Below are 27,399 nucleotides of genomic sequence, written 5' to 3' on the forward strand. Positions count from 1 at the left end.
TTCTTCCGGAAGAGATTCAATCAACTTGTTTGCAGTGACAGGGTTCTTTCACTATGGCTGGCTGAGAGAAGAGAGGAGGTTAAGAGAAGATAATTTTTGAAAGAAGGAATTGTCTGGGGAATAAATGGCACAGCAAGGCTTGGTTCTCACCGTGCGTTTTTGTTGTATTTTCAACCCGTTGGCAAAATCCGACATTCAGTTACTTTGGATGTGACACCCGGGATCGGAGATAAATAAGCATCCAGACTCAGAGTTAACCACGGCAACTGAGTGGTTAGACAGGGGGCAGCCCATTCTGTCCCCCCAAATGCCCCCCCCCCCTCGTGAAGAAATTCCAGAGCGAAGATGGTTGTCTTGGCAGCCACAGACCTATTGAAGGCTTGCAGGTCTGCCATCCGTGCCCTATTATAAAGAGTGGCCAGAGGCAAGTCTTAAGGCCATGTCAAATGTTCAGGCTGAAAAATACAAGACTAATTTCAAGAAAAAACGACTTCTAAATTCAGGAGTTTCGGAGCTGATTTCCCAAAAGTTTTTGATCTTGGCAAGCGTTTTTAAAACATATTTTAAGGTGTATTTTCCAAGCATTTTATGAGGTGTCAATGGCAAATAAGAAAACCCAGCTTGCAAGACATCACTTTTTTACGACACATCTTTGCGCTATGTGTTTTTAATTCAGCAGCGTAAAAATCCGCCTCATATCAGTGTATTTCCCATGGAAATTAATGGGAAGCAGTTTCCAGGTGGGCAGCTGTTTGATATTTTAAACTATTAAAATATCACATAATACCCTTACCGCACAAACTGAATCAGAAGATTAAATTTTTGAAAAGTACTCATCAGAATTAAGATGAATTGTAGCAGTACCCCTATGCCTATTCAAACGAATGGATGACCATGTAATACATGGCCATGTAAAGTAGCCGAAGCCGCTCTTACTTTGTATCTCCCCGATCTGGCTATTAGAGAAGAGTCTCAAGCGGAAGAACCCATACTATGATCTCCAAATACATAGTAGGGCATATGGACAGTGGTTACTTCCTAAAACAATCCCTTTTACTGCATTTTCTGAGGACCAAACAGTACACTAAGTGTTCTTGAAGGCACCTACATTCTTATGGAGATGCTGCTTTATCAGAGTTGCTATAACCCATTTGTTGTCAGGAATTTCTGTACATGTTGCACCTCTGATAGCATTTTAAAAATGAAATAATTTATATTAATACCCAAATATTCTCCCCAAGTAGAACAAAGTCTTGTGCTGTGACAATATGTTTACCGAAACTTGGATGGTAAGCAGCAAATTTTTAAAAAAGTACAATGTTGTGACACCACTGGGGCTATATAGGGTCAGGTTCATGGTCACCGGCCATGATTCTGTCAATGTGCTGCCTGAGCTAGTCATAGAAGCTTGTAGCCGAGACGTTACAGTTCTATCCATAGCTACAAAACACAATTTCCCTCGCATGACGTAACTATTAAATTCATTGCAGGGAAAGGGTATGTACACCATTGCAACCGTTTTATTATTGCTCCAATTCATCCATCCATTTACAGGTCATATTATATATAACATCATATAAGGCTCACATATTAGTGCCATACAATGCACACATACAAGCAAACATACACAAACATATGCTGCAGATATACAAATAGTGGCATAACTAGAGTCCTATGGGCCCCAGAGAAAATGGTTAACCCCCTAGTACTTAAGCCAAACACATTACTGTTCCTCTCAGCCTCTTCCTTTACCCCTTCCCACATTCACTTTTTAAAAAGTTGGAATGCGTGATAAATCCCAGACTCAGACCACTAAATGAATTCAAACCCTAGTCTCTAACCCCCAATATGAATTCAGAGCAAATTTTTAACACCTTCATATACAAGATCTAAGTCCCCAAAGGTGTGCATGGCCTTTAAACTACCGTAAAAATGAAAGATGCACTGTAATTTTGGGTGTGTTTTTTTGCTATTAAATAGGAAATCAGGCAGATTTATCAAAACGGTTTCCTCCAAAAAAGTTTCATTGAGCGGGTTACTGTATTTCCTTATAAGACAACATATTTTAGAAACGCTATTTTATAACTGCCAACACTATAACACAAATATATTTTTTGGGGTCCGCCTGCAAACATGAAAGTCAAAGGGAAAGTTCGGGAATGTTATTGAATGAAATATGTCATATCAAAAACATGGATAGAATCTCAGTGCTGAGCTATGCTATTGGAGTACCAGAAATACATTTGGGACTTTAGCATTACGCCATATTGGGGGGGGGGGGGGGGGGGAATACCGCATCAGCTAGATTTCATAGTCACAGTTCTAAATATTCCTAGAACTGTGACTTTTATAAAACCACCGAAAAAGTTTTTTGTTTTTTTTAAATGCAATTTTTGCATTACTGTACCGGTATGGCTTAGAATTTATCCATATGACTTTAAATGGCTACATTCTGCATATGTGCCAGGAATGCTCCAAGTGCATAAACTGAACGTAGCTTTGTGCTTCAGTTGACCAGATATATTCCAAAACAGTGTACTTTTTGTTACAGGTGTTAAAGGCTATTGTCCCTTTTGCACAGATTTTTTTATATTTTTCATTAGCTTTCTAAATGCAAAATGAAGTAACTTTATTAATAGTTTTCATAAAAAACCTTTACAATCATTTTGCTGCTGTAGAGGCTGTGTGACTCCTTTACCTAACTGGTGTCCCGCAAATTCTGACATCAGTCCGACAGAACTTATTGCTCCTTTCAGGGCGGATTCATCTGCTCAACCCCTCCCTTCTATCAGCGTTAATCCCTGTTCACACGTGCAGGATTTGACAAAGATTCTTTAACAAAATCCACAATCAATCCGCATCCAATGCATGTGACTGGGTTTTCTGTAACCCCATTCATATGCCGTGATAAAAAAATCTGCAAATATTTGAGACCGAGGCACAGAAAAAAAATAAATCTGCAGGAATACGTAGCGTTCTACTAATTCTTACGGATTCCAAATGGAAAAAAACGGCAGGTTAGCCCCACTGAATGTCAGCCTATGATTTCTGCCGCAGAAATTATAGTAAATACCTGTTGAATTTGCCTATGGCAAATTCAACGTGTGAATGGAGCCTTAGTCTATGTTCACACAGGGTGGATACTCTGCGTAAAAGTATACAGTGTATCCGCCTTGGTCCCTGCAGTTAATTCCGGCCGAAAAACCGCACCAAATTTTGGTGCAGTTTTTCAACCAGAATGTCCGCTGCGGGGAACAGCAGGTTAAAAAAGAAAAAAACAAAACCTTATACTTACCCATAGACATGGCGACACGTCCTCCTGATGTCCTGCAGCCCCGCCTCCTGGAATGATGTTTCATTCCATGTGACCGCTGCAGCCGTTACATTGGATGAAACGTCATCCCTGGAGGCCGGGCTGGATGAAGAGATATTTGGGTAAGTATAAACTTTTTTTTTTAGATGCGATTTTTGCGACGGAATCACAGCTTTTCAGCTGCAAAAATCGAAAAACGTGCTATTTGTTGTGGGTTTTACCTCCGCATTGAATTCAATGAGAAAAACCCGCAACAGAAAAGCGCAATTTTCAAAGCATAAATTGACATACAGCGATTAAAAAAACCGCACTGCAGGTCAATGTAGGAAAGTTTTTTCGGCTTATTTTCTATACAGATAGAGATTTGTTCAAATCTCATCCACTCTGCTGCTACTGTATTACGCTGCGGATTCTCCGCAATGAAATACGTTGCAGAAAATCTGCAGCGTTTACGCGAAGGCTGGGTTCACACGACCTATTTTCAGACGTAAACGAGGCGTATTATGCCTCGTTTTACGTCTGAAAATAGGGCTACAATACGTCGGCAAACATCTGCCCATTCATTTGAATGGGTTTGCCAACGTACTGTGCAGACGACCTGTAATTTCCGCGTCGTCGTTTGACAGCTGTCAAACGACGACGCGTAAATTGACTGCCTCGGCAAAGAAGTGCAGGGCACTTCTTTGCAACGTAATTTGAGCCGTTCTTCATTGAACTCAATGAAGAGCAGCTCAAGATATACGAGCGTCACAGACGCCTCGCATAATACGAGGAGCTTTTACGGCTGAAAAGAGGCAGCTGTTTTCTCCTGAAAACAGTCTGTCATTTCAGCCGTAAAAGAGAGCTAGCGTGTGCACATACACTCAGTGTGGACATACCCTTAGAGATAGCAACAGGGAGGGGGAATAGGTTATACACAGCAGATCATATTGTGGAGGGGAAAAAGCATTCAAGTGTTCAGGGAGGGTGGATCATATAAGCTGACCTGTACAGGAGGAAGCAGAGCAGAGAGGGAAATCACATAGGTGATCAGTGCAGAGAGAAAGCAATACAGGGATTAAGCTGTGCTGATAGATAGCTATTGAAGGCAGTAGCATTCTGGAGTAACAGAACTCACATTTGGTATGTATTACTGGGAGAGACACGTCCAAATGAGAATTTTCTGAAAATTGAAGAAGGTTAAAAGCTGAATATCAGGCGGTCTGATAAATAATGAAGGAATGGAGATTGCTGCTTGAAACTTAGTGCAACTTTTTCAATTGCAGGTAACCACGAACATATATAAAAATATATTTTTTTCCATGTCAAATCTGTCCACAGCTTTAATGTAAATATCACTAGATTTTTAGCTAGTAAACCATGATGTCATTATAATGCTAGGGGAAAGCTTTCTAAACATGCCCGTCAAGAAAGTTCATTTTAGCATTATGTATAAAAAGAACTTATAATACAGCGCGTGCTGTATAAAAATTACCCGAGAGGAGCCATGATGCCGGTCCCGGTCTCCTTAGGAGTCATGCAGTTCTGGCTTACGTCTTTAAAGCTAGCTCCAACGTCAGCCGGCGTATCTGCAGATGTACACTGGGGCCACCCACATGACTCTTCTAGGGTAATTTACATACGGCGCATGCTGTACACTTGGGGCATGTATAGGAAGCTAATCCCCAGCAGTATAACATAGAGGTGGTTTAGGGACTGAATATCTAGTGGCAGGCCCCCTTTAAATCAGATGGTCAGGTTGGGATAGACATAAATTAGTGATGATGAATAATTTGTGTGGCATTTAGATAAACGTTCTTTGATATGGACATGTATTTATTTTTAATTTTTCCTTATTTCTTCCCCATTACTAGGTACGACATGATCTGTGTTAAGAGTAGGGTTGTCATTATACCAGAATTTGGACTTCGATACCGATACTTTGTGTAGTATTGCAATTTCGATACTGATACTTTGTGTAGTATTGCAATTTCGATACCAAAACGATACTTTGTGTAGTATTGCAATTTCGATACCATAACGATACTTTGTGTAGTATTGCAATTTCGATACCAAAACCATACTTTGCCAACAGTAATGAGAAAAAAATAAGTTCTTCCATTTTCTGATGTGAGGCACGAGGTGTGATGAGATTTGAATGTGCCTCACATTTATAGTAAATAACCCATCATGTTTCTCAGTCATAATGGGCTAATGTGTAAGATACATGATGGGGTTAATTACTATTAATGTGAGGCACATGGAGGTTAAATTTATCACACCTAGTGCCTCACAATAAGTGAAAGAAATACGTTTTTATTTCATTTTTTACAGCGTACAGGTCATAAATGGCGCAAAAAAATTGTTGTGCAGGTTATTACGGCCGCGCCAATACCGAATGTGTATATTTTATGTATTGAGACCTTTTTTTTAATGATTATTGTAAAAAATATATATCTATATGCCAGTACATTAGCCTGTGTACGGATAGCACACAGGCAGTTGTTAGGACATACCTAAGTATGCCCTAACAACAGCCCTGGGGTCCTTCAATGGACCCTGGGTTGTCTGCCCATATATGGTATGTCCCTCAATCGCGTCACAGGAATTCCATGTGATGCGATCCAAGGGGTATCCCCCCTTCTCATTTTCCCCTTGAATGCTGTGGTCAGCTTTGACAGCATTCAGGGGAATAACGGCGGAGATGAGAGGTTTCTCTGATCTCCGCTGTTAGAGCGGGGCTGCAGCTGTGTAATACAGTCACCCATAGACTTCTGTGGTCTACTACGCTATTTCATATCTAAAAATATATACTGACGTATACCAGCCCGACATAGGCCAATAGGACACTGTTGGTCTCAGTCAGGCTAATGGGGCGCTATGGACACGTTTAGCGTGTACGTGGGGGGATTTCCTGACATACACACTAAAGGCAGTTCAATAACAATATGTGCAGGGGGCCTAAAAGAAAGCAGAACCAAACATAGGGGGGAAGAGAAAAAACAAAACTGAGGAGGCAAAGTCTGATCAGATACATTTAATAATTAAGGATTTTATAAATGAAATATACAGTTAACTAATGATTGAATGAGGACTAGTGATGAGGCTTCTGTTTAAACTGAAGTCCACAGTATCCACAAGTTCCCGTTTTAGTTTCCTTGTCCTGTTGAGAAGAAAAGGAAAATTAAATCATTAATCATGGCGATCTTCCTTACAACAATTACTACTGTAGATAAGGCTAACACAAGTTTTATATATATATATTAAACTTGCTACAGGTTTATCCAAAAAGTGCTCAATATTGTAAGGTTAAAGGGGAATATTACATTCCTCTGTTAGATCATGCAAAATTATTTTTGAATTGGAATTATTTAAATAAAAACTCTCGTGTGTCTAGATATTGTTACATATTTGTTATGGCGCCCCCTGGTGTTCTTTTGACTCTCTCAAAACATCCACCTAAAGTGCCACAGCTGGTGGTCACACATGCTCAGTAGTTCAGTCCCTGGTAATTCCTATTATTATGCAGGTCAGCCACTAAAGATCAATGCACTCGAAGTGGTGTCTTGTCAACAGGACTGTACTCAGATGGAGGTTCTAAGAGGGGACCAAAAAAAAAAAAAAACACAAGGGGGCGCCATAACAAGTATACACCAGCAATATCTAGACTTTTAAAAAAAAATAAAAAATCCAATAGAAAAATTGTTACGTTTTGCGGGATCTAACAGAGAAAGGTAATATTAATCATGGGACACCCCCTTTAAAGAGAACTTGTCACTATGAGAAAGCTCGTTATACTAGAGAGCGTAACTGCAACCACTAAATGGCCCTCCAAAGAACACACGGTGGGCTGAGAAACAGCATTCCCTGGTTGTGCGTAGTCATGCGGTGTGTCACATGATCGCTCTCACACACTTAGCGGCTCTAAAGCATGTGACATACACTCCACGACTTTTCATAAATAGTTGTCAGAGATTGCATCACGTAATTCCTTTTCAGTGTTACTGAATGGCATGCACAAGCTGAAATCAGACCTGCTGGTTACTTGTTTCTACCCAAATGGGAGATATATGGAGAGGGGGGGGGGGGGGGGTTGCGGCAAGTCTGGTCCTCTCCATACACAACATGATTGAGGATCTCGCCAGTATCCAGTGACAAAAAAACACATCCCTTGTTAAAGCCTAGAAGTCGTCTGTCCGATAGTTGCCCATATTGATACAATTCAGTAGGTGAACTCACCAAGTTAATATAAACTTTGGGATGACCCAGAGCTCCGCCGCCGCCATCACATGATACTATTCTGTCGGCAGCTTCATTCACAGGTTGCTCAGAAATCAAGTTAATAGCGAACTGCTCATTAATCTGCAAAGGCAATGAGGACTGTCCGCATTAGATTACATACATACATCATTTCCACTATTAACCATTCATATGATTGCATTGTAGACACAAAGTCATTTGCCCTTTTTTTTTTTAATTGATTCTTATTTTACAGAATAAAATAATTCATTATACATAATAATTTTCCGAAACCAATAATGTGATTGTTTATGTAAATACAACAATCCGGAAATTAAATAGTAAAAGAAAAAAAGAAACTAAAAAATGGTTTTATTTCATTACACTTCAATTGTAAGCAGCTTCTCTTGGCTGAGCAGAAGTCTCTTTGTGTCTCCTTACGGGGGTATTCTTAATAGGTGCATTAAAATGATGTACTGTTTCCATCTGCTCGTGCTGATGGATAAGACGGCTAACCGCACATAGGCTGTGTTACAGTTTAAAGTAATGTGATGTCTCAGTGACTGACAACACAAATACCTTCCAGGTTACTCTGGCAGACATCAAGGCACCGACTGTGGCAGCTGAAAGACCCCATCTACCTACTATGTGGGAAGGCCATGCGATGCCTTGACACTTCTGAATGACAAAAGGGCCATACCACTGTCACTTAATGCACGGCTCTCAAGGCATGGATGACCTTATTATTAATGCTTGGTCTCTGAAAATCAATCCTACCGGAGAAATATGCACGCATCCTTTCTAGCAGATAAACGAGCAGGGATGGAAAATAAAATACTTGCTGTGCTTGAAGAAAAGTACACAGTGGTCAACAAATAGCACTGCACAGGCTCGGCAATGTGAATCACCTTCATCTGATAAAGCAGCAAGAGCTCAGTTATCTGCTTCTGTCTGGTCGCTTCAATTTAGGGTTTAGCTGGTAATGGGCAACATACTTCAGACTATTACGTGATGATGCGGGGTCACCGTAAATTATAGTAAAAGGAAAAAAAAAACAACGACAACGAAAAGGAACCTAACAACTCAATAATGCAAACCGCTAATTATAGGGTCATTATAACAAGTACAGAGGTATTCCGTCTACTTTATTCATTTAGAAACATAGGAATCCACATACATTTCTAATATACAGGTGTTACTAATGCTACATAAAAACCCTTCTTGATAACGTGCTCCTGCGATTGTTGTCCTTGGAATGTAACAATAAAGTTTGCATTCCACTGACAGGAGGCACACAGAGTCCCTGCGGTTCTGTACTATGGAGTCTTAGGCACTTTGTGGACCGCCGTATGGTGCTCTCTATGGCACTGTACTACATTGCAATGCTTTTAGGGAAGGGTAGCTCCATAATACAGAAACCAATGGAGCATTGCAACTATGAAAACTGAGCCTTATGGAAGTCTATGGGATCTGTATCACAGCGCCACACAACGGAAAATCCCATTAAAAAATAGTACAGTAGAGGTCCAGGGTACACACTGCAATACCGTATTACATGGTTTCCCACACTGGGGGTCACCACTGACTGACGTCCCAGTTTCAGCTGTATCTGCATCCTCAGGACGGAGATACAGTTGCCGATGAATCCTTGCTCCAGCATTCACTTTGCTGTGAGCAGCTCGGAGCAGACAGAGGTGGCAGCTATGGGGGAATTATACTGCGTGGGGGCAGCTGTGGGACATACTGTGAGGTGGCAGTTACAGGGATATTATACTGTGTGGGGACAGATATGGGGCATTATACTGTGGGGACGGCAGCTATAGTAGAATAATACTGTATGGGGGCAGCTATAGGGGCATTACCTGTGGGGGCAGCTATAGGGGCATTATACTGTGTGGTGAAGCTATAGGGGCATTACCTGTGGTGGCAGCTATGGGGTCAATATACTGTGTGAGGGTACTATGGGGTCATTATACAGTGTGGGGGCAGCTATAGGGTCATTATACTGTGTGGGGGATGCTATAGGGTCATTATACTGTGTGTGGGGCAGCTATAGGGTCATTATACTGTGTGTGGGGCAGCTATAGGGGCACTATCTTGTGGGGCCGCTATGGGGGCATTATACTGTGTGGGGAGGCACTATAGTGGCATTATACTGTGTGGGGCAACTATTGAGCAAGATAATGTGTAGGGGCAAGTATAGGGCCATTATACTGTGTGGTGGCCACTAATGGGTCATTATACTGTGTGTGGGAGGCCAACTGGGTTGGCACACACTCAGATGTGTTTGACCCCCCTGTTCTTAACCCCTAGCTATGCCTCTGTTAGCCACTAATGGATGGGTTGGGTCACATGACCCACCATCAGCAGCCAAAGTTGGGCCTCAGCGATGCACAGCGGCTGGATACCTTGAGCGCGCCCCAACACACGCCCGCACTATTGTCGCTGTTTTCAATGTTGCAGGGACTTATTTTTCGGATGGAGCTAAGTACCAACATCTAACTACAAATGATGTTGACAAACATCAAATGAAATGGGGCTAATTATGGCAGTGGCGGGTCCCAACCAAAAGTCACAGCCAAACATGGGTCCCAGCTTCAGAAATTTGGGAACCACTGCTGTATTACATACCAGACAGGATATTGCCACATGAATGGATTTAGTCAGCGCCTTCTACAGGACTACCAATTCACATTGCACTTCATGAAGAATATGATCATTATCATGCAAATAATATATCTATTGCCTTCATATCAGTCAATGTAAAAACGTCCAAAATTAAAATGACAATGCAATGAAAATGACAATGCAGTCAGGCAGGTAACGTTCTCTTGGTATTCACCAAACCAAGACTCGTCCCTCAGACTGCCAGATAGAGAAGCGTGATTTGTCACTCCACAGAACACGTTTCCACTTCTCCAGAGTTCAGTGGCGGCGTGCTTTACACCACTATCCGACGTTTGGTGAGGTGAGGCTTGCATGCAGCTGCTCGGCCATGGAAATCCATACCAGGAAGCTTCTGGCGCACAGTTTTTGTGCGGATCTTAATGCCAGAGGAGGTTTGGAACTCTGCAGTAAGCAGAGAGTTGGCTACTTTTATGCACTATGTGCAATGGCGGATTGTCATTAGGGTGTTTTGCCCAAAGTACAATGCAGTTGCGTTTTTGCAACGATTGTGTTTGTCCTGCAAAAGAACCTAAAGACATAAGGTCACAGGTCTCACCTGACCGCAGGTCCTAGAACAGCAGCAAGACTCCAGAGAGAAGACTATAAGGGGAGGGAGCCTGTATTTAGGGAGCCTGGTGTCTGTATTTAAGGGGTCTGGTCTGGAGTCTGTATTTAGGGAGCCTGGTCTGGAGTCTGTATTTAGGAAGTCTGGGGTCTGTATTATTTTAAGGGGTCTGAGGTCAGTATTTAGGGGGCCTGTATCAGTTTAAGGGGTCTGGGGTCAGGATTTAGGGGGTCTGAATTTAGGAGGTCTGGGGTCTATCAGTTTAAGGGGTCTGTATTTAGGAGGTCCGTATTAGTTTAAGGGCTCTGTATTAGTTTAAGAGGTCTGTGGTCTGTATTAGTTGAAGGAATCTGGGATCCGTATTTAGGGGGTCTGTATTAGTTAAGGGGTCTGTATATTTAGGGGTCTGGTCTGGAGTCTGTATTAGTTTAAAGGCATTTGGATTTGTTTAGGGGGGTATGGTCTGGGGACTGCAATAGTTTAGAAGGTCTGGGGTCTGTATTTATTCTAGGATCTAGTCTGGGGTCCGAATTTAATAGTCTGAGTAAAAGGGGTAGTCCGGGCAAGTGGATAGGTCATCAGTATGAAAAACTGGTCCGTGCCCGGACAACCCCTTTAATGTATGGGCCTGGGCCTTGGTGTCTGAATTTGTTTGTTTCTATAGAGGCTGGAAATGGCTGCAGAAGCGAGGAGCAAAGATGATGCATCAGGAGAAGTCGCCATAACGGTCTGTTTCAAATGGAGAAGAAAAGAGAACGACTCCCATCAGAGAAGACATCACTTCTGAGTCACTGGATCTATAGAGGATCTCTCCCCTTTCCGGACATATCTGTTGTAGGTAATCCTTGTATTCTACATATCTTTGTGTACCCAGGACAAATAAACAAATGCGTGTTACCATTCCCATTGCCAAGAGGATGTGTCCCTACACAGTGTGATACTGTCAATATGTATGGACACAGCCCTTTGACAAGGGGAATCCTAACACCCATTTGTCAATGCTCGCACAGAAAGGAGGTGTTCACTATAGACACGGCAGAGCAGTGGGGAAGGGGGGCCAAAGTTTGTGGAACAGCCTAGGGCCTATAGTCTCCTTAATCCACCACTGACAATACGCCTCTGCACCCCCGCTCTGTAACATTACATGGTCTGTGAATCCTAAATCAAGAGTGTTCAGTATTTCAAGTTTGAGAAACTTTCAACAAACTTCTGACATGTCATAGTGACATATCAGAAGTTTTGATTCGTAGGGGTCTGAGCACCGATCGTTAATATGAAGGGGCAGAAGCGATCGGGTGAGCGCTGAGCCGCTTAGTTTCTAATCGGCTTTTCTCGGAAAGCCGACGTAACGGCATACGGGCCTATAAACTTTATATTGAGTTTGTACACCGTTACGTCGGCTTTCCGAGAAAAGACGATCAGAAACCAAGTGGCTCAGCTCTCACCGGAGTGCTTCTGCCGTTTCGTTCTAGCGATCGGCAAGGGTCTCAGTGCTCGGGCCCCCACCTATCAAAACGTCTGACATTTCACTATGACATGTCAGAAGTTTGTTGATAGTTTAGTTACACTTTCAATAATATTAATATCAGATCAAACGCAGTTGGAAAAGGTTCACAATTCAGCTTTTTGTCAGTAAGTATATTTTGCTCTGCAACGAACCTAAACTAATTGATACAGTTCTATGCCTTTTCAGTTCATCTATGATTAATCCAAATGGCTTTTTCTATGTCAGATCATGGCATCCATTCAGTCCCATAGAATTGGGGGAAAAAATATATATATATACCGTGCGCGTTAACGAGCCCGTCTCGGACATAATATCCGATAGACGGGGGGGGGTGTCCCATCTCTGGTCCCTAAGGCTGGCCTGTTACAGCAAAAAAGGTTAGGACTGAATGGAAAATGAGGCCACTTACCACCCCGCAGAATAGGAGACAAGGGACCACAGTTCTCTTAATACATGGGGGAGTAACAGTATTTTAGTTTCAGTTACGGTTCTTTAACATCTCATTTTAAACATACAGCTATGGGGTAGATTTTTTTTCAGAAAGAAAACGTATAGTGAACTGTAAGCAAAAACATGTCCAGCTTGTATGACATACATTTACATATAACTGCCATTGACTTTTATTATACAGCAGCTTAAGTTAACACTATACATTCTGCCATAGCTCACAAACATTGTGGAAAAACAGCCTTATAGGTCTATCCAGAACTTGCAAATCTTCATCAGTGGACACAATACCAGAATAATTCACAACTCTAAATAGAACAAGGTGTGAAACGAAATGCAAGCAGCATAACCCATTTATCATACAGAGAATATTTAGAAGTCTTACCTCCTTCTGCTTTCCAACAAATCTTACTTTCCTGTAGTCGCCTTCATCAAAAACCTACAAATTTAAGATTTATTAAAATGATTACACTTGAAATGATTGTCTTTTTTATGCTATAATTCCTCTGCACACAAGAATAGACAAAGGCCACATTTTTGACACCTCTTTATCTTCTAATAATTGTGCCCCCATTTTTGAAATAGGGAGAATAAAGGAAAGGAATATCCGGTAGCCAATGAAATTCTTAAAGCGAGTGTCCGGGATAAAAAATTTTGCCCATAAATGGCAAATTTAGTCTACAAAAGTGACATTCCTATTAATATATATGAAGAGTCCTCCTACCTCCCAGATCTATTGGACGAAGCACCTATGTGATGAGGTTACATGGCCGCTGTACATAGCCGCCTTCCGTACAATGTACGTTGTAATGTTTACATGGGACCACAACTAACAGAAGGGGGTTTCCCAGAACCTGGAGGGGCAGCATTTTTAACTAAACTAAATTGCCAATTCACTTTATGGCTATGTGCACACGAGAAGTGTCTTTTACGTCTGAAAAGACAGACTGTTTTCAGGAGAAAACAGCTGCCTCGTTTCAGACGTAAAAGCTCCTCCTCGCATTATGCGAGGCGTCTTTGACGCTCGTAAATCTTGAGGTGCTCTTCATTGACTTCAATGAAGAACGGCTCAAATTATGTTGCAAAGAAGTGTCCTGCACTTCTTTTGACGAGGCAGTAAATTTACGCATCGTCGTTTGACAGCTGTCAAACGACGACGCGTAAATGACAGGTCTTCGGCACAGTACGTCGGCAAACCCATTCACATGAATGGGCAGATGTTTGCCGACGTATTGTAGCTGTATTTTCAGGTGTAAAACGAGGCATAATACGCCTCGTTTACGCCTGAAAATAGGTCGTGTAAACCCAGCCTATGGGTCATTTCAGTTAAAATAAAATAAACAAAATAATGAATAATCTGAACTCGAATAAGAATAGAATACCTTACAATATCCTGCACTTGCACTGTGGTAGAACATGTGGTTTTCAGTAGATACAGTTTTTGTCAAAGTTGCTGTTCAAGGAAAAGTTCCTACAATTGTTTCTATAGAAAGCCCTGATCGTGTTAGCACATGTAAAATCCTCAATCATAGCCAAAGCACAAAAAGTCTGGCAAAACGGAGATGGATCGTAAGCCTTAAAAAAAATGTGCGGCTTCCTAATGCAGCTTGTGGATGAGTGGATGTTAAAGGGTTATTCCCATCTTTGACAATTTAAAGAGAACCTTTCACCCGCCCATACTTGTGCAGCATGTAATGGGCAGGTCTGCACAATCCCTGGGGCACATTGCATTTTTCTCCTACCCTCCTCCGTTATTTAGACATCGGTGCCGTTATAGTTACAGAAATAGGCTGATCAAACATACATTCTATATATACCCCTTATCATATAGTAGTTATGTCTAAATTGTGGTTTGTTTGTTTTTTATTATGAGTGTAATAAAGAATTTTGTATTTTGACTGACTATTGGTTTTGCACGGTCTCGTTTTGGTATTCCATTCCCCCCATTAACCTAAATCGCGGAGTCTAGATAAAGGCTTTTTTTTTTTTTCCAGGGTAGGAACACACCAGGCGGATACGCTGTTGAAAAACTACGCAGCGTATACGCCCAAGTAACCGCACTGAATTTCGTCTGAGAAAACCGCACCAAATTGTGGTGCGGTTTATAGGGAAGCATGTCCGCTATGGAAATCTTGCAGCAATAAAAAAAAAAAAGTTTATACTTGCCCAGCCGTAGTCATGGCGACACGTCTCTCTCTTCTGAGCGTGGCCCAGCTTACAGGGATGACGCTGTAGTCCATGTGACCGCCGCAGTCTGATTGGCTGCAGCGGTCACGTGAGATGAAACGTCATACCATGGAGGCTGGGCTATGCTCAGAACAGAGGATCGTATCGCTAGGACTACAGCCGGGGGGGGGGGGGGGGGGGGGTATAAGTATGCACTTTTATTATTATTTCAAATTAAAAACAGTTTTTTTCATTTGTGATTTTTGCGGCAGAATCACAGCGTTTCCCACGCCAAAGTCGCAAAACACAGCTGTTTTTTTCGAGTTTTACTTCCCCACTGAATTCAATAGGGAAAACCTGCAACAGTAGAGCAGCGATTCCACAGCATAAATTGACATCCTGCGGCTTTAAAAACCGCACATTTCCATTTATGAAAGTTTTTCCTGGCGGATATTTTCTGTTGTGTGCGGATGAGATTTTCCACAGTGAATTCCGCAGTGTTTCCGAATATTGTGTTCCTATCCTCAGGGCATATCATTGACAAAAAAGATTTGCGTGGATATGAGTAAAATGTGCACTGCGGAAGTACAGTGGATTTGCACAATGGAAACGCAGTCATTTTTTGGGGATTTCAGAATTTAAGGTCCCCATGCATATCAAATGGAATATGACCAGGGGATATACCCTTAGGGTACCCAGACACTTGGCAGAGTAAATCCGCAGAATGCTCCGATATCTATGCAGAACATTTTCCGCAGCAAATGGATGGGATTTGTTCAAATCTCATCCACATTTTAGACCGTAATCCGCTGCGGATTTTCCAGCGTAAAATCTGCATTATTTTTGTCCCATGTAAAGGGCCTAATGATTCTTACGTTTCCGAGTGAACAGAACGATAACCGCCGTCATGCGACATTTCCTATAAAAAATTAATTGCCACGATAATTACATTTGTGTCTGTTATTGTCCTCATACGTGGGATAATTGTAATGTAGTATTGGGTACAAAATAAACCACTGCCAGTGGGTCGTATTCTAATCTCTCCCCGTTGAATAAACATGCTGCTCTGCCGAGAATGCACGGCATACAACAGAAATGGCATGTGGATTCCACGCAGAAATCCCGCGTGAATTACGCCTCCCGCTTCTTCTGTGTTAGGTAGCCACGCACAGATTAGCCGCACTGAATAGCGCTAATATGGGTGCAGATCTGCGGCAGAAATAAGAAGGTAAGCTTTGGCCAAATGCGCAACAGACTTTTCAGACAGAAAAAAAAATCTGTCGTCTGAACATATCTTTATGGTGCGGTCGGAAGGAATAGCTGTTGGCTGACGGCTATCTTAAAATTTTAGCACATGGATGCGGAGGACAGGTCATGGTAGTCCTCCGTTCTGTGTCCCAGAGCTGTAACCTACATCTATCAGACATTTTATTGGCATATATTTTTAATGGGTATGCCATAAATGTCGAACATAGAAATAACCTTTAAAAGCTATGTAAACCTGTCAACACTTTTTTTTTTTTTATGTATCATGGTGCTTCAAGCAACTTTTAAATTGTTTTTTTTTTATTAAAAAATGTTTTTACTTTTTGAGCTACAGCTTCTGTCTAGCACTCAAGTCCGAATCCGTTAGGTCAGCGGGACTGCCGGCTTGGGTGACAGCAGGTCCTGCATGCACGTGTTATCGATCACATCTAAGGTTTGAACAGGACCCGCCGTCTTGACAAATTCAGGGGTTGATCGCAAGACACAGCTTTTATGTATTGAGTTAAATAGAAACAGCATCTTAAAAAATAAATATTTTTTAAATCAGAACGAATTAAAAAGTTGTTTAAAACTCCATGATTTTTTAATTATTTTTTTTCAATAAAACAGTGTTCAAAGGTTTACATAGCCCCTAAAGCCCATGGACCCCTTTGAGGGCATATTTTTTTTTCTTAATATATAAATTAGTCAGTGTATTTAGTGTAACTTTGTAATTAGTCTTTATTAAAAAATCATTTTACTTTTGGAGATACAGCTGTTCTGTATTCCCTATACCGAGCAGCTGTATCGTTCGTTTTACACTGAATCCGTCTGTCCCTTGGACTTGACAGGTTCAGTGTCGGCGGGTCCTGCCTATCTGTCTGTCACACGCAGGATCCACCTGTAAATGATCACATCTAAGTTTATAACTTAGCGACAAGGTTTTTTTTCTCCACATGTTTTTACCCCACCATTAAAACCGTAAAAAAAAAAACGAAAGTATAAAAAAAAAAAAAATGTGCGCTCAAAGGTGTATTTCTATCTTACACACTTATAGCATAGCCACAGGATATGCCATAAATACCTGAAAAATGCATTTATCTCAAGAACCCCCCCCCCCCCGCGATCCCATCCGATGAGGCAGTCGATGCATTCAGGCGGCTGGGAGTACGGAAACAGCCGAGCTCGCGGTTATACACTCTTTCGGTAACTCCCATATAAATAAATGGGAGATCTAATACGCTGAAATGTCAACTTTCCATTTGGTAATAGTAATGCTCAGCTACAACACATGACAAGTCGGCCCCCCTATCACTGTAGGCGGTACAAAGTACGAATAGGGGAGAACGATCACAACTAGGAAAAAGAGATTGGTTGCTATGGGAAACTACTTCACCTTACACTGGCAATGATAAATCTCTCCAAATGAACATTGCCACAAAAACATGCATTAAAAGGATTATAGAAACCGATCACTATTGCAACCAGGGTTTAAATAGAAGAGAGTAGCACATGACTGCCAGATGAGACTACAGCTACGTTTACTCTGTAACCATGGAGACACATAGGTCTGCATATGATCTGTGTACATGTTGTTAGGGCACATTTTTAATCAAGACTATTTGCAGAATTTCTTCTTTTTAATCTTAGATGCAGTGGAGCAATAAAACAAAGTCTTTAAATGGAGCAGTTTAAGGTGACAGACTGTAGAATAAAATGACAGATGTAGCAGAGCTGGCACAGTTAAGAACAACGTCAGCACTACTAGATTTTTTATCATGAGAGCCTCGCATTCAGACCGTTTCATGAACACATTAACCCAGGGACTTGTCTGAGAAAGCTGGGACACTAGTAAATGAATGCTACATAAAAAGCAATGACCTGTCCAGTGTGGGTGACCTTCTCCCCAGTATTTGACACTGCGGTGCTGAGTCGTCTCCCAGTATGTACGGCTCCACATGCCAACGAACGGGGAACACACAGAGAGCCCCGGGAACTCCCGCTCAACCCCTTCCCCCCGATACCACGGACACAACCACGTCCCAGCGCCAACCAGCAGGCCGCCATGTTTAATGTCACCTCCGCCTTTCCAAGTTGTCTCCGCCTATGAATCACTTAACTCCGGAAGTAATAATTGTAAACTACAAGTATCTCCGAGACTGGGGCTCTTGCGAACCAGTAAGAGACGGTACATCGCGTCACGTGAGTGGCATCCGCCCTGAGAGGTTATTGACAACGGAGGTTGTGAAGTGCGCATGCCTGGAGTGTTACGGACGTCTGAGGTCGGTACTAAATGTTCTGAGCCGGTTATTGTGAGTGCAGCTCTGGGACAGGCGGTTACACCACCTGAGACTTTCTTGGGCCTATAAACGTAGTCCTGACCTTTGCTTTATGTTGTGTGTATTTTCTTTTCACGTCATTTATTTTTTTTTTTCCAGTCGTGGGAGATTTATTAAAGGATTTTGTTTTTTGTTCTGTTAAGAACGATAAAGCTTCCTGGTATTGAAAAAGCGCACTCTGTGTAACATACTTACCTTTGTATTTCTTATCTGGCCTAATGTTACTCTGTTTAGGTTTTGAGGTGATTATGCGTCGCCATGTCATGTGACCGTGGCGGCCATGTCCCTCTGCAGCAACTGCCCACCACGGTCAATTAACGGGAACCGGTCACGTTGAGAATGCCGTTCAATCTGTGTGCAGCATGTTCTAGATCAGGAGGAGCTGAGCAGACGGATATATCGTTTTGTGGGAAAATATTCCTAAGGGCCTGTTCACATGACCGTTCGCTTTCCGTTCCGGGGTTCCGTTGGAGGTTTCCATCGCGTGAACCCCGCAACAGAAAGTGAAAGTGAAACCACAGCTTCCGTTTCAGTCACCGTTGATATCAACATCGCTAATGGTTTCCGTTCGTCACCATTCCGGCAGGTTTCTGTTTTAACGACTGAATTAATAGCGGAGTCGACTAACTTTATACCGTATGCATGAATATGTTGATATGATCATAAACTGAAGTTGACATAACAATCTAACACGGTTTCTATTTGCAGGTGTGACTATGGCTTCGCTACTTCTCAGGGGAGCTTTGTGCTCTTTGTCGAATTCTCTGATGTTTATGGGCAAGAGAACTATACATTATTCTCCCATTCACATGGCATTTAGTGCTTGCACTCGATATTGCAATCCAAAAAATATTATGGACTTCAGAAGTGCATTTCTTATGCCCAGTAATTATTTGCTGCCGGTGCAGCAGTCATCTGGTATGAAATGTAAAGGTGTCCTCAAGAAGCGCTGCAAAGACTGTTACATTGTGAGAAGACGTGGAAGGCTTTATGTCTACTGCAAGACTCATGGTAAACACAAACAAAGATTGATCTAGTTTGACAGTCTTCTTCAATGAACCTCTTGCTGTACTGTCAAGTTTACTATCGTACCTTCAATATGCTTGGAACACAATAAAAAACACGTTATATTGTTAACTTTCCGGGAAGTGAAAGTGGTCACTGTATGCCATGTAGCTTCGTTTATTCACAGATTTAAGTGAAGTGATGCACCATAGGCAGACCAGGTGGAACTACTCCATAGAGTAACACTCTGTTCCTACGATTTTAGGTGTATATGCCTGTAAGGTATCCAGATGTATGCTATAACATTTACTTCTATAGACCAGACGTATCACAAGTGTCCTTTTGACACACGGTTGTCTGGATTACATCTGGATACTTCTCTTTCCCATTTAGTCCCCCATGATGGCACACTAGGTGGATGATCCCTCTGTAGGGACAGGAACTGTGAGAGGTTAAATGGGCCCCACCTTCAGCCTCTCACCATCCCTACAGAAGTCAGGATGAAGAGAGGATCCTCTTCCCCTAATCGTGGAGGTGGGATTGAACACCAGATTCTAACCTTAGACGTGGAGGTCAGGATCGGGGGCTGCCCTCCCGACCAGTATTCCACTTGGGGGGGGCGGGCGCTACCCGGGAGTTTCTCGCTGTAAACTGTCATTTGCAGCGTGATCTCGCGAGATTACGCTTGCTGTGATGTAAATACCACACAAACGTTACCGAACTGTCGGGATTGTGTATAGACATCGCGTCCTGGCTGGAAGGAATGTCGATTCACTGTGAAGACACTTCAGTATCGTTAATGAGGGAGTATGTGACAGCACATCGTGAACAACGCAGGATCACAATGTGTTGATTACATGAATGGATATTGGTCAGCGTCATACACTCTTCTTTACAACACCCACTTGGTCAAAAGTAAAAACACGCCCAGTTGGGCATTAAAGTGATTAGCGTAAAGCTAAAATCACTCATTACTTGGTGAAAATAGATCGGTTTTCTAAATAAAAAAACACTGCTGTGACCTACATTACAGCGCCCATCTCATTATGCAGGAGATAGGGCACTTATTATGTGGTGATAGAGCCTCTTTAAGGCCTCATTCACACGGCAGGGTTTCCCGGCCAGGTGCCGGCCGTTCATAAATCGGCCGGCACCCGGCTGCATTAGGAATAATAGACCCCTAATGGGGCTATTCACACGACCGATTTTTTGACGGCCGGGAAAACCGGCCGTCAAAAAATAGGACATGCTCTATCTTCGCCGGGTACCCGGCCCCCATAGAAGTCTATGGGGCCGGGTAATACACGGCCATCACCGGGATGTGTCCCGAGTGATGGCCGGGTTTTCCGGAGCTTGCGCTCTATCTCCTCCTCACAGCGCAGAGTGCATGTGAGGAGGCGGAGTTGATGCCATTCTGACGAATGGCATCGCTGTACACTGTGTGGCAGGGCCGGGGTGTACAGCAGGTGGAAGGGAGCGCTGCGCGGGCTCCCTTCCCCTGCTTGAAAAGCACCCTGGCCCGGCGACACCTTCGATGGCGCCGCTAGCAGCTGCTGCGGCTGCTACTACTGTAGCGACGCCACTATAGCAGAGCAGGGAGGTATCTCCCCCCTCTGCTATGTGCTAGCCGCACTTTAGCTCCTTGAAGGAGCGGAATCCCCGTGTTTTCGGGGATTCCGCTCCTGGACAGAGCGCTTGATGTCTCTGACCATATCTGGGCAGTGACATCAGGAGAAACTCCTGAAGCGGAATCCCCGAACACATGGGGATTCCCCTTCAGCAGTTGCCGCTGATGTCACTGTCCGGATCGGCCCGGCACGGATGCAAAACTTAATGCAAACCGGCCGGGCAAAATGGCCGATTTTACCGGCCGACACTCGGGCTCGGGAACGACCCGGTCGTGTGAATCCCGCCTTAGCGTGGAGTGCTTAAAAGATCCAAGAAATGTGCTACATGCTCCAAAAAGCTGGCAGACACATATAAAAAAACAACTATGTTTGTCCTGTATTAATAAAGTAATCAAAGCTGAACAACCCTCCTTTATGGACGACCTATGTTCAATGATTAGGGAGAACGTTCAATCCTCTTCAATACAGCCTCAATATGCAGCCATTCCTCCCTCGTATAAGAAGGCGAAGTTAGTAAACGAACCTCCATCTGATTCAGACACTGAAGGGGCCTCTCGTTCTTTTAAAGATCCAGAGGACATAGACGAATTTGGGTCCATAAATCCTGAAGTAGATCAGGTAGATATGGTAGATTTATTAAAAGCAGTCGGGTACGATGAATATTGAAGAAGTTAAAAAAAATAAAAGACCATCCAAGATGAGATGTTTGGTGGTCTAAAATCAAAGAAAAAGTGTGTTTCCTATTAATGTGAACTTGTTTGAATGAAATGACGAGTGGAAGGATCCAGAAAAGATGCTAGTGGTCTCCCGTGAATTTAGAAATTGCCTGCTTTTTAATGAAGAAAATACATGTATCTGGGATTTTTGGCACAGACCTAGACAAAATCCCAGAAAAAACTTCAGATAGAAAGAATGGATTTCCAGACGACAAACTAATGAAAAGGAAAATTCCCTTTCGTTCCCAAAGACCCCAGAGTGAAAACTATAAAGGACAGGTCGTTGGAGTTACCCAAAAGGGGGAAGGGGTAGTGGCTTATTGCTTAACCCAAATTATTATAGACGAGAAAACAGGCCATTACGCCAGAGTCGGAGGAAGGTTGCTAAAAGTCTACAGTCCCTGGAACATCACCCAAAACAAATGGGTTTTAGACATAATAGAAAACAACTATCTAATAGAATTTTCAACCCTTCCTCCAAAGAGATTTGTTCCTACCACACAGCCATCATAGTTTCTGAAACTTACACCAGAGAGGGGTAATATCTCACGTACCACAGGATCAGTTTTATTTCTCATGAAAAAGCCAGACAAATCATACAGGCTAATTATAAACCTGAAACCTCTCAACAATTGAATAGTTTACAGGATGTTTAAGATGGAATTGGTAGCATCTACTACTCTCTTAATAAAGAAAGGGGCTTACACGTGCACCCTAGATTTAAGGGACGCTTACTACCATGTCCCCATTCATCCCTCCCCTCAGAAATTCCTAAGATTTGCAGTAAAGGACTCGGCAGATGAAATTGTCCATTACCAATTTACAGCCCTCCCCTTTGGGATTTCATCTGCCCCAAGAGTATTCACCAAAATAATGATAGAAGTGGTAGCTTCATTTTGCAGGCAAGGAAATTATGATAGTCCCTTATCTGGACGATTTCCTAATTACCGCAAGTACCCAAAATATTATTTTCACTCTGGTAAAACTAGTAACGGGTCAACTATCAGAACTGAGTTGGATCATAAATGATGAAAAGTAAAGTCCACCATCCAGACTTATTTTAAAGGATTCTCCGTAATATATATAGAAAGAAAAGTAGATCCGGAGTTTTGTATATAAAATATAACTTACTTGTTTTTCATCAAAAATTGCTCTAGAAAAAACATACATGTACAGACTATATATATATATATATATATAAAGGTAGCAAGTGTACTCAATTTTTGGTACTCATTCATAGCCTGTATTCAGTATCGTGAGGTAATTCGATATTAACAGCAGTTCATGCGTGTTTATAATGAATAGAGGGTGTTCATCAATTTTTATATATCTAGAGATCCTTTCTTGTAAGTAACCAACAGGTGTTTGTAAGTGACCAATAGGTGCAAGAGTACGGGGCTCAATGCCCCCCCTACCCGTATAGATGTCATCCGTTTTCTTGACAACCTTTTAAACTTGGTGTCCAATGGATCAGGAAACCTCACTTGGTATATGTAAGGCTGGGTTCACACGACCTATTTTCAGACGTAAACGAGGCGTATTATGCCTCGTTTTACGTCTGAAAATAGGGCTACAATACGTCGGCAAACATCTGCCCATTCATTTGAATGGGTTTGCCGACGTACTGTGCAGACAACCTGTCATTTACGCGTCGTCGTTTGACAGCTGTGAAACGACGACGCGTAAAAATACAGCCTCGTCATAAGAAGTGCAGGACACTTCTTTCAGACGTAATTTGAGCCGTTCTTCATTGAACTCAATGAAGCACAGCTCAAAATTTACGGCTGTCAGAGAAGCCTCGCAAAATGCGAGGAGGAGCATTTACGTCTGAAACGAGGCAGCTGTTTTCTCCTGAAAACAGTCTGTCTTTTCAGACGTAAATGCCTGCTATCGTGTGCACATACCCTAAAGGATCTCCTCTGTGAACTCTTGTAATATAGATCAAATCTCCCAACTCGTTTCCTCACGGCCACATGATTCTTCAGGGGAGAGGGGCCATAACCAGCCAAATCCAAGTTTTCAGGAATGCTGGAGCAAATCGACAGGCTGTATGTCTGCAAACGTGCTTGCAGTGGCAAGAGATCGCTCAGATGCGTCTGTACTTTCGGATTTGGCGCCCGTCAGACGCCAAAAACGGGCGCCAAATCAGAAAGTACAGACGCATGGGGGTTCCCTCAGGTGGACCTGTTTCCAAAATTTATTTTCTTATCCCTAGACCCCAGGATGGTCCCCTAGCCATAGATGCTCTATCCCAACCTTGGGACATGGATCTAGCATACGCCTTTCCACCATTCCCGTTGATATCAAGAGTCCTTTAGAAGCTTTACAGGGAACATCTGAAACTCATTTTGATTGTCCCATTCTGGCCAAAAAAAAGCCTGGTTCCCAATTCTGAGGGAATTAGCACTGGAAGATCCTATAAAACTTCCTTTAAAAGAAGATCTTCTGGTACAAGGGCCGTTACTACACAAAAGTCTCCAGAACCTAAAATTATTAGCATGGATCCTGAAGGGACACTGCTCAAAGAAAGGTTTATCCCAGAAGGTAATAACCCTAAGGGTATGTGCACACACAAAATTAAAAACGTCAGAAAATACAGAGCTGTTTTGAAGGGAAAACTGCTCCTGATTTTCAGCAGTTTTTTTTTAGCAATTCGCGTTTTTCGCTGCGTTTTTTTACGGCCGTTTTTGAAGCTGGTTTCTACCTGCAAAAACTATTAAAAATAAATGTTATTGAATATTGTTTAAAACGTGCTAGTTGCCAATAAACTCAGTTAACAGGCATAAGCAGTTGTCGTCAGGCTGAATTGAGAGTACTAATGAAACAGAGCAACTGCTCAGTTTGCAATAATCTATAATCTACTCTCCTAGAGCACAGCAATTCTGATGCTAACTACCACTATGAATTGCACCTGCCTAATAAAAGTGTCCCTACGCGTTTCTACACTCTATTATTAAGAGTGCGTCCTCATGGGTCACAAGCACTAATATTGTTGTATTTACCAGGCAGTCCACCAGTATATTCAAGGACTCTGCCCCGTATGTGCTTATCAAATGTATTTTTGTATTTCCGGACAGCATTGAGAAGTGCTGTATCGTGTCTCCCGGCGTGCAAATGACTCTGATATCTGCCATCAACATCGGTGTCATCGGGGTCCGTAAACCACTTACCATCCAAGACGTCATTCATGACGTCCGTGACCAGGAACGGCCCCCCTGTCAGTGAGCCGCCAATGGTATACGTGGGACGTCATAGCGTCCCTGGTTACCAAGGAAACCTAGGCGACTTGTTTACACTGAAGACTGGAGATAGAGGCAGAGCGGAGAATGAGGAAACGAGGCTGCAGCATAATCAAAGGGATCAGAAGACAAATACCACAATATGCACTAAAAAAGGAGGATTGTATATGTCAATGTGGGGAAGGCCCCTACAGGGGGAAACAATACAGGGGGAAATGTATCCGCCCCCTATAAGCGACACACTGGAGCAGGCATGGCAGGAATTAAAATATATATCACAGCATTGAACAGGGAGTGTATATCCATAAGTCCTTAGGTAGAGGCAAGGCATCTGAACCTCTGAAGTATAAGGGGATAGATGATTAGTCATTCAGACGAATGATATTATATAAATCAGGGTTCCATCGATAAATCGCTAGTGTGAATAATAATTGGACGCAAGGACAACGGCCCCAGATAATCGATGCTATATCCCAGAACCATGGATTGATCCTGATAGTCCCACGAGTCAAAGAAAACACGTAAACAAAATATGTTCATTGAGACCCAGTGGTTTAGTAGTCTCCATTCTGAAGATCCACTGGGCCTCATTTTGAAGAATACGTCTATTCCAATTCCCACCTCTACCGGATGGGCGAACCTGTTCTATTCCCTGAAATTTGATCAGTCTATGATCCCCCTGATGAACATCCCAGTGTGAGAAAAGGAATCAATCGACCCATCCCTAAGATTTATGAACATCCTTCTGGATGAAGAAAAAATGCTACTTGATCGTAGCTTTAAGGATCTGAAGGATGGGATTGAGTCAGTGAAAAAATTCTCTGGCAGTCAGGAATATGAAAGAAAAGAGACCGTCCTACAGCAGGCGATTGAGAAATTTACCGCCCATATAAAGGAACGTAAGCACTTCCAATTTGTCAGAGACCCGATTGATTTCAAAGAGGGTAGAATCTTTGACTATAGTAGCCGACACAATATGCATCAGGAAACTGACACTGAACAATCGTCATCTGAGCAGGATGTGTCTGACACCGATAATCCCAGATACCCCTCAAGGAGGCCCAGAGGGAATTCTGTCCAGGACAGATTCCCAGGTCGCCCAAATCAGAGAGGAAGAGCCAGGGGAAAGGGTTGCAATAGGGAGGGTTTTTTGTCCAAGAGCCAACCGATCTCGGATTATCTTTTACGAGACAGAAGAGATACCGGAACGGGCGGGTATCCAACTCTGAGGATGACCTGCAGATTATTAATTTATCATCACGCTTATTGACCACTGGTGAGATCAATCTCTTGAAAAAGGGGTTATCATTTGTTCCTACAAACAGATTTGATGCCTTTTCCTGGGTGAAGGATCTTAATTTGTTTTCACGTAGACTCGAATGGAAATTGAGGATATTGGGTGATCTATGGGAGAAAGGCCAGAGAGAGGTGGGTGAGGGGCCTTTCACCGATTTTAAGACTCTTCTGTGAAAAATCCCCCCATTAACGACAATACCCCATTGATGGGTTATTGGAAGTAGTGAGTGTCCAAATTAAAAAGCTTGAGGGTCATACTCACCTGAAATATAACACATCAAGGGAAGAGATGCTCATGCTTCAGTCACTCAAAAATGATGACTCTATTGTGATAAAACCCTCTGATAAGAGGGGCAACATTGTCATCATGAGTCGTATACAGTATGGCCAAATGTGCGATCACATCCTCAAGGATAGGGTATGTTATAGAATTTTATCAAATGACCCCACGCTGCACTTTCTCAGTGAACTTAGAGATATTCTGAATGATGCCCATAAGGAGAAACTTATTGATGTTAAAGAAAAAACCTTCATTTTAGGTGACTATCATCAACAGGCAACCTTCTATAACTTACCAAAGATCCATAAAGGCCTGGATTCTCTCAAAGGTAGACCAATTGTGTCCGGTATTGACAGCATTTCTCAAAAAGGTAGCCTCTATGTGGACACCATCCTTAGACTTTTCGTTATTTCCCTTCCGTCATACATCAGGGATACGATGGATGTCCTCAGAAAACTGGAGGATGTCAGATGTGATGAAGAGGTCTTCTTGGCTAGCCTTGATGTTGAGGCTCTCTACAGCTCTATTGCCCATGACCTTGGGGGTAGGGCTGGGAAGAGCTTCCTTCAGGTTAGAGGCATGCATTTTGAGCCCCATAATCGCTTCGTGATTAGGTTACTCATGTTTGTGCTACAGCAAAACTTCTTTTATGACAACAAAATTTTCCAGCATATAAGAGGTGTGGCGATGGGTAGCCCATGTGCCCCATCTTAGGCCAACCAATTTCTTGGCTGGTGAGAGAAGGAAGTGGTGTTCTGTGAGGACATG

At 42.6% G+C, this 27,399-nt stretch overlaps 1 protein-coding gene across 1 annotated transcript; it reads right to left on the reverse strand.

The window, feature by feature from the left end:
- Positions 1-6,314: 6,314 nt before the first annotated feature.
- NDUFS6 (NADH:ubiquinone oxidoreductase subunit S6) lies at positions 6,315-18,347 on the reverse strand. Its single transcript, XM_075826834.1, has 4 exons — positions 18,010-18,347; positions 13,103-13,156; positions 7,532-7,654; positions 6,315-6,455 (listed from the first exon to the last, which is right to left on the reverse strand). The coding sequence occupies exons 1-4, from the start codon at positions 18,193-18,195 to the stop codon at positions 6,387-6,389; spliced, it is 432 nt and encodes a 143-aa protein (XP_075682949.1). The 5' UTR covers positions 18,196-18,347; the 3' UTR covers positions 6,315-6,386.
- Positions 18,348-27,399: the final 9,052 nt, after the last annotated feature.

The sequence above is a fragment of the Rhinoderma darwinii genome, chromosome 5, assembly GCF_050947455.1.
Source record: "Rhinoderma darwinii isolate aRhiDar2 chromosome 5, aRhiDar2.hap1, whole genome shotgun sequence".
Lineage (NCBI taxonomy): Eukaryota > Metazoa > Chordata > Amphibia > Anura > Rhinodermatidae > Rhinoderma > Rhinoderma darwinii.

Bases quoted from the DNA above. Each gene is read 5' to 3' on its own strand.
- NDUFS6 (XM_075826834.1), bottom strand. From the start codon at position 18,195: ATGGCGGCCTGCTGGTTGGCGCTGGGACGTGGTTGTGTCCGTGGTATC. The intron at 7,655-13,102 runs GTAAGACTTCTA...TTGCCTTTGCAG, and splicing joins TTGTTGGAAAGCAGAAGGAG to ATTAATGAGCAGTTCGCTAT. The intron at 6,456-7,531 runs GTGAGTTCACCT...TCTTCTCAACAG, and splicing joins CCAAAGTTTATATTAACTTG to GACAAGGAAACTAAAACGGG.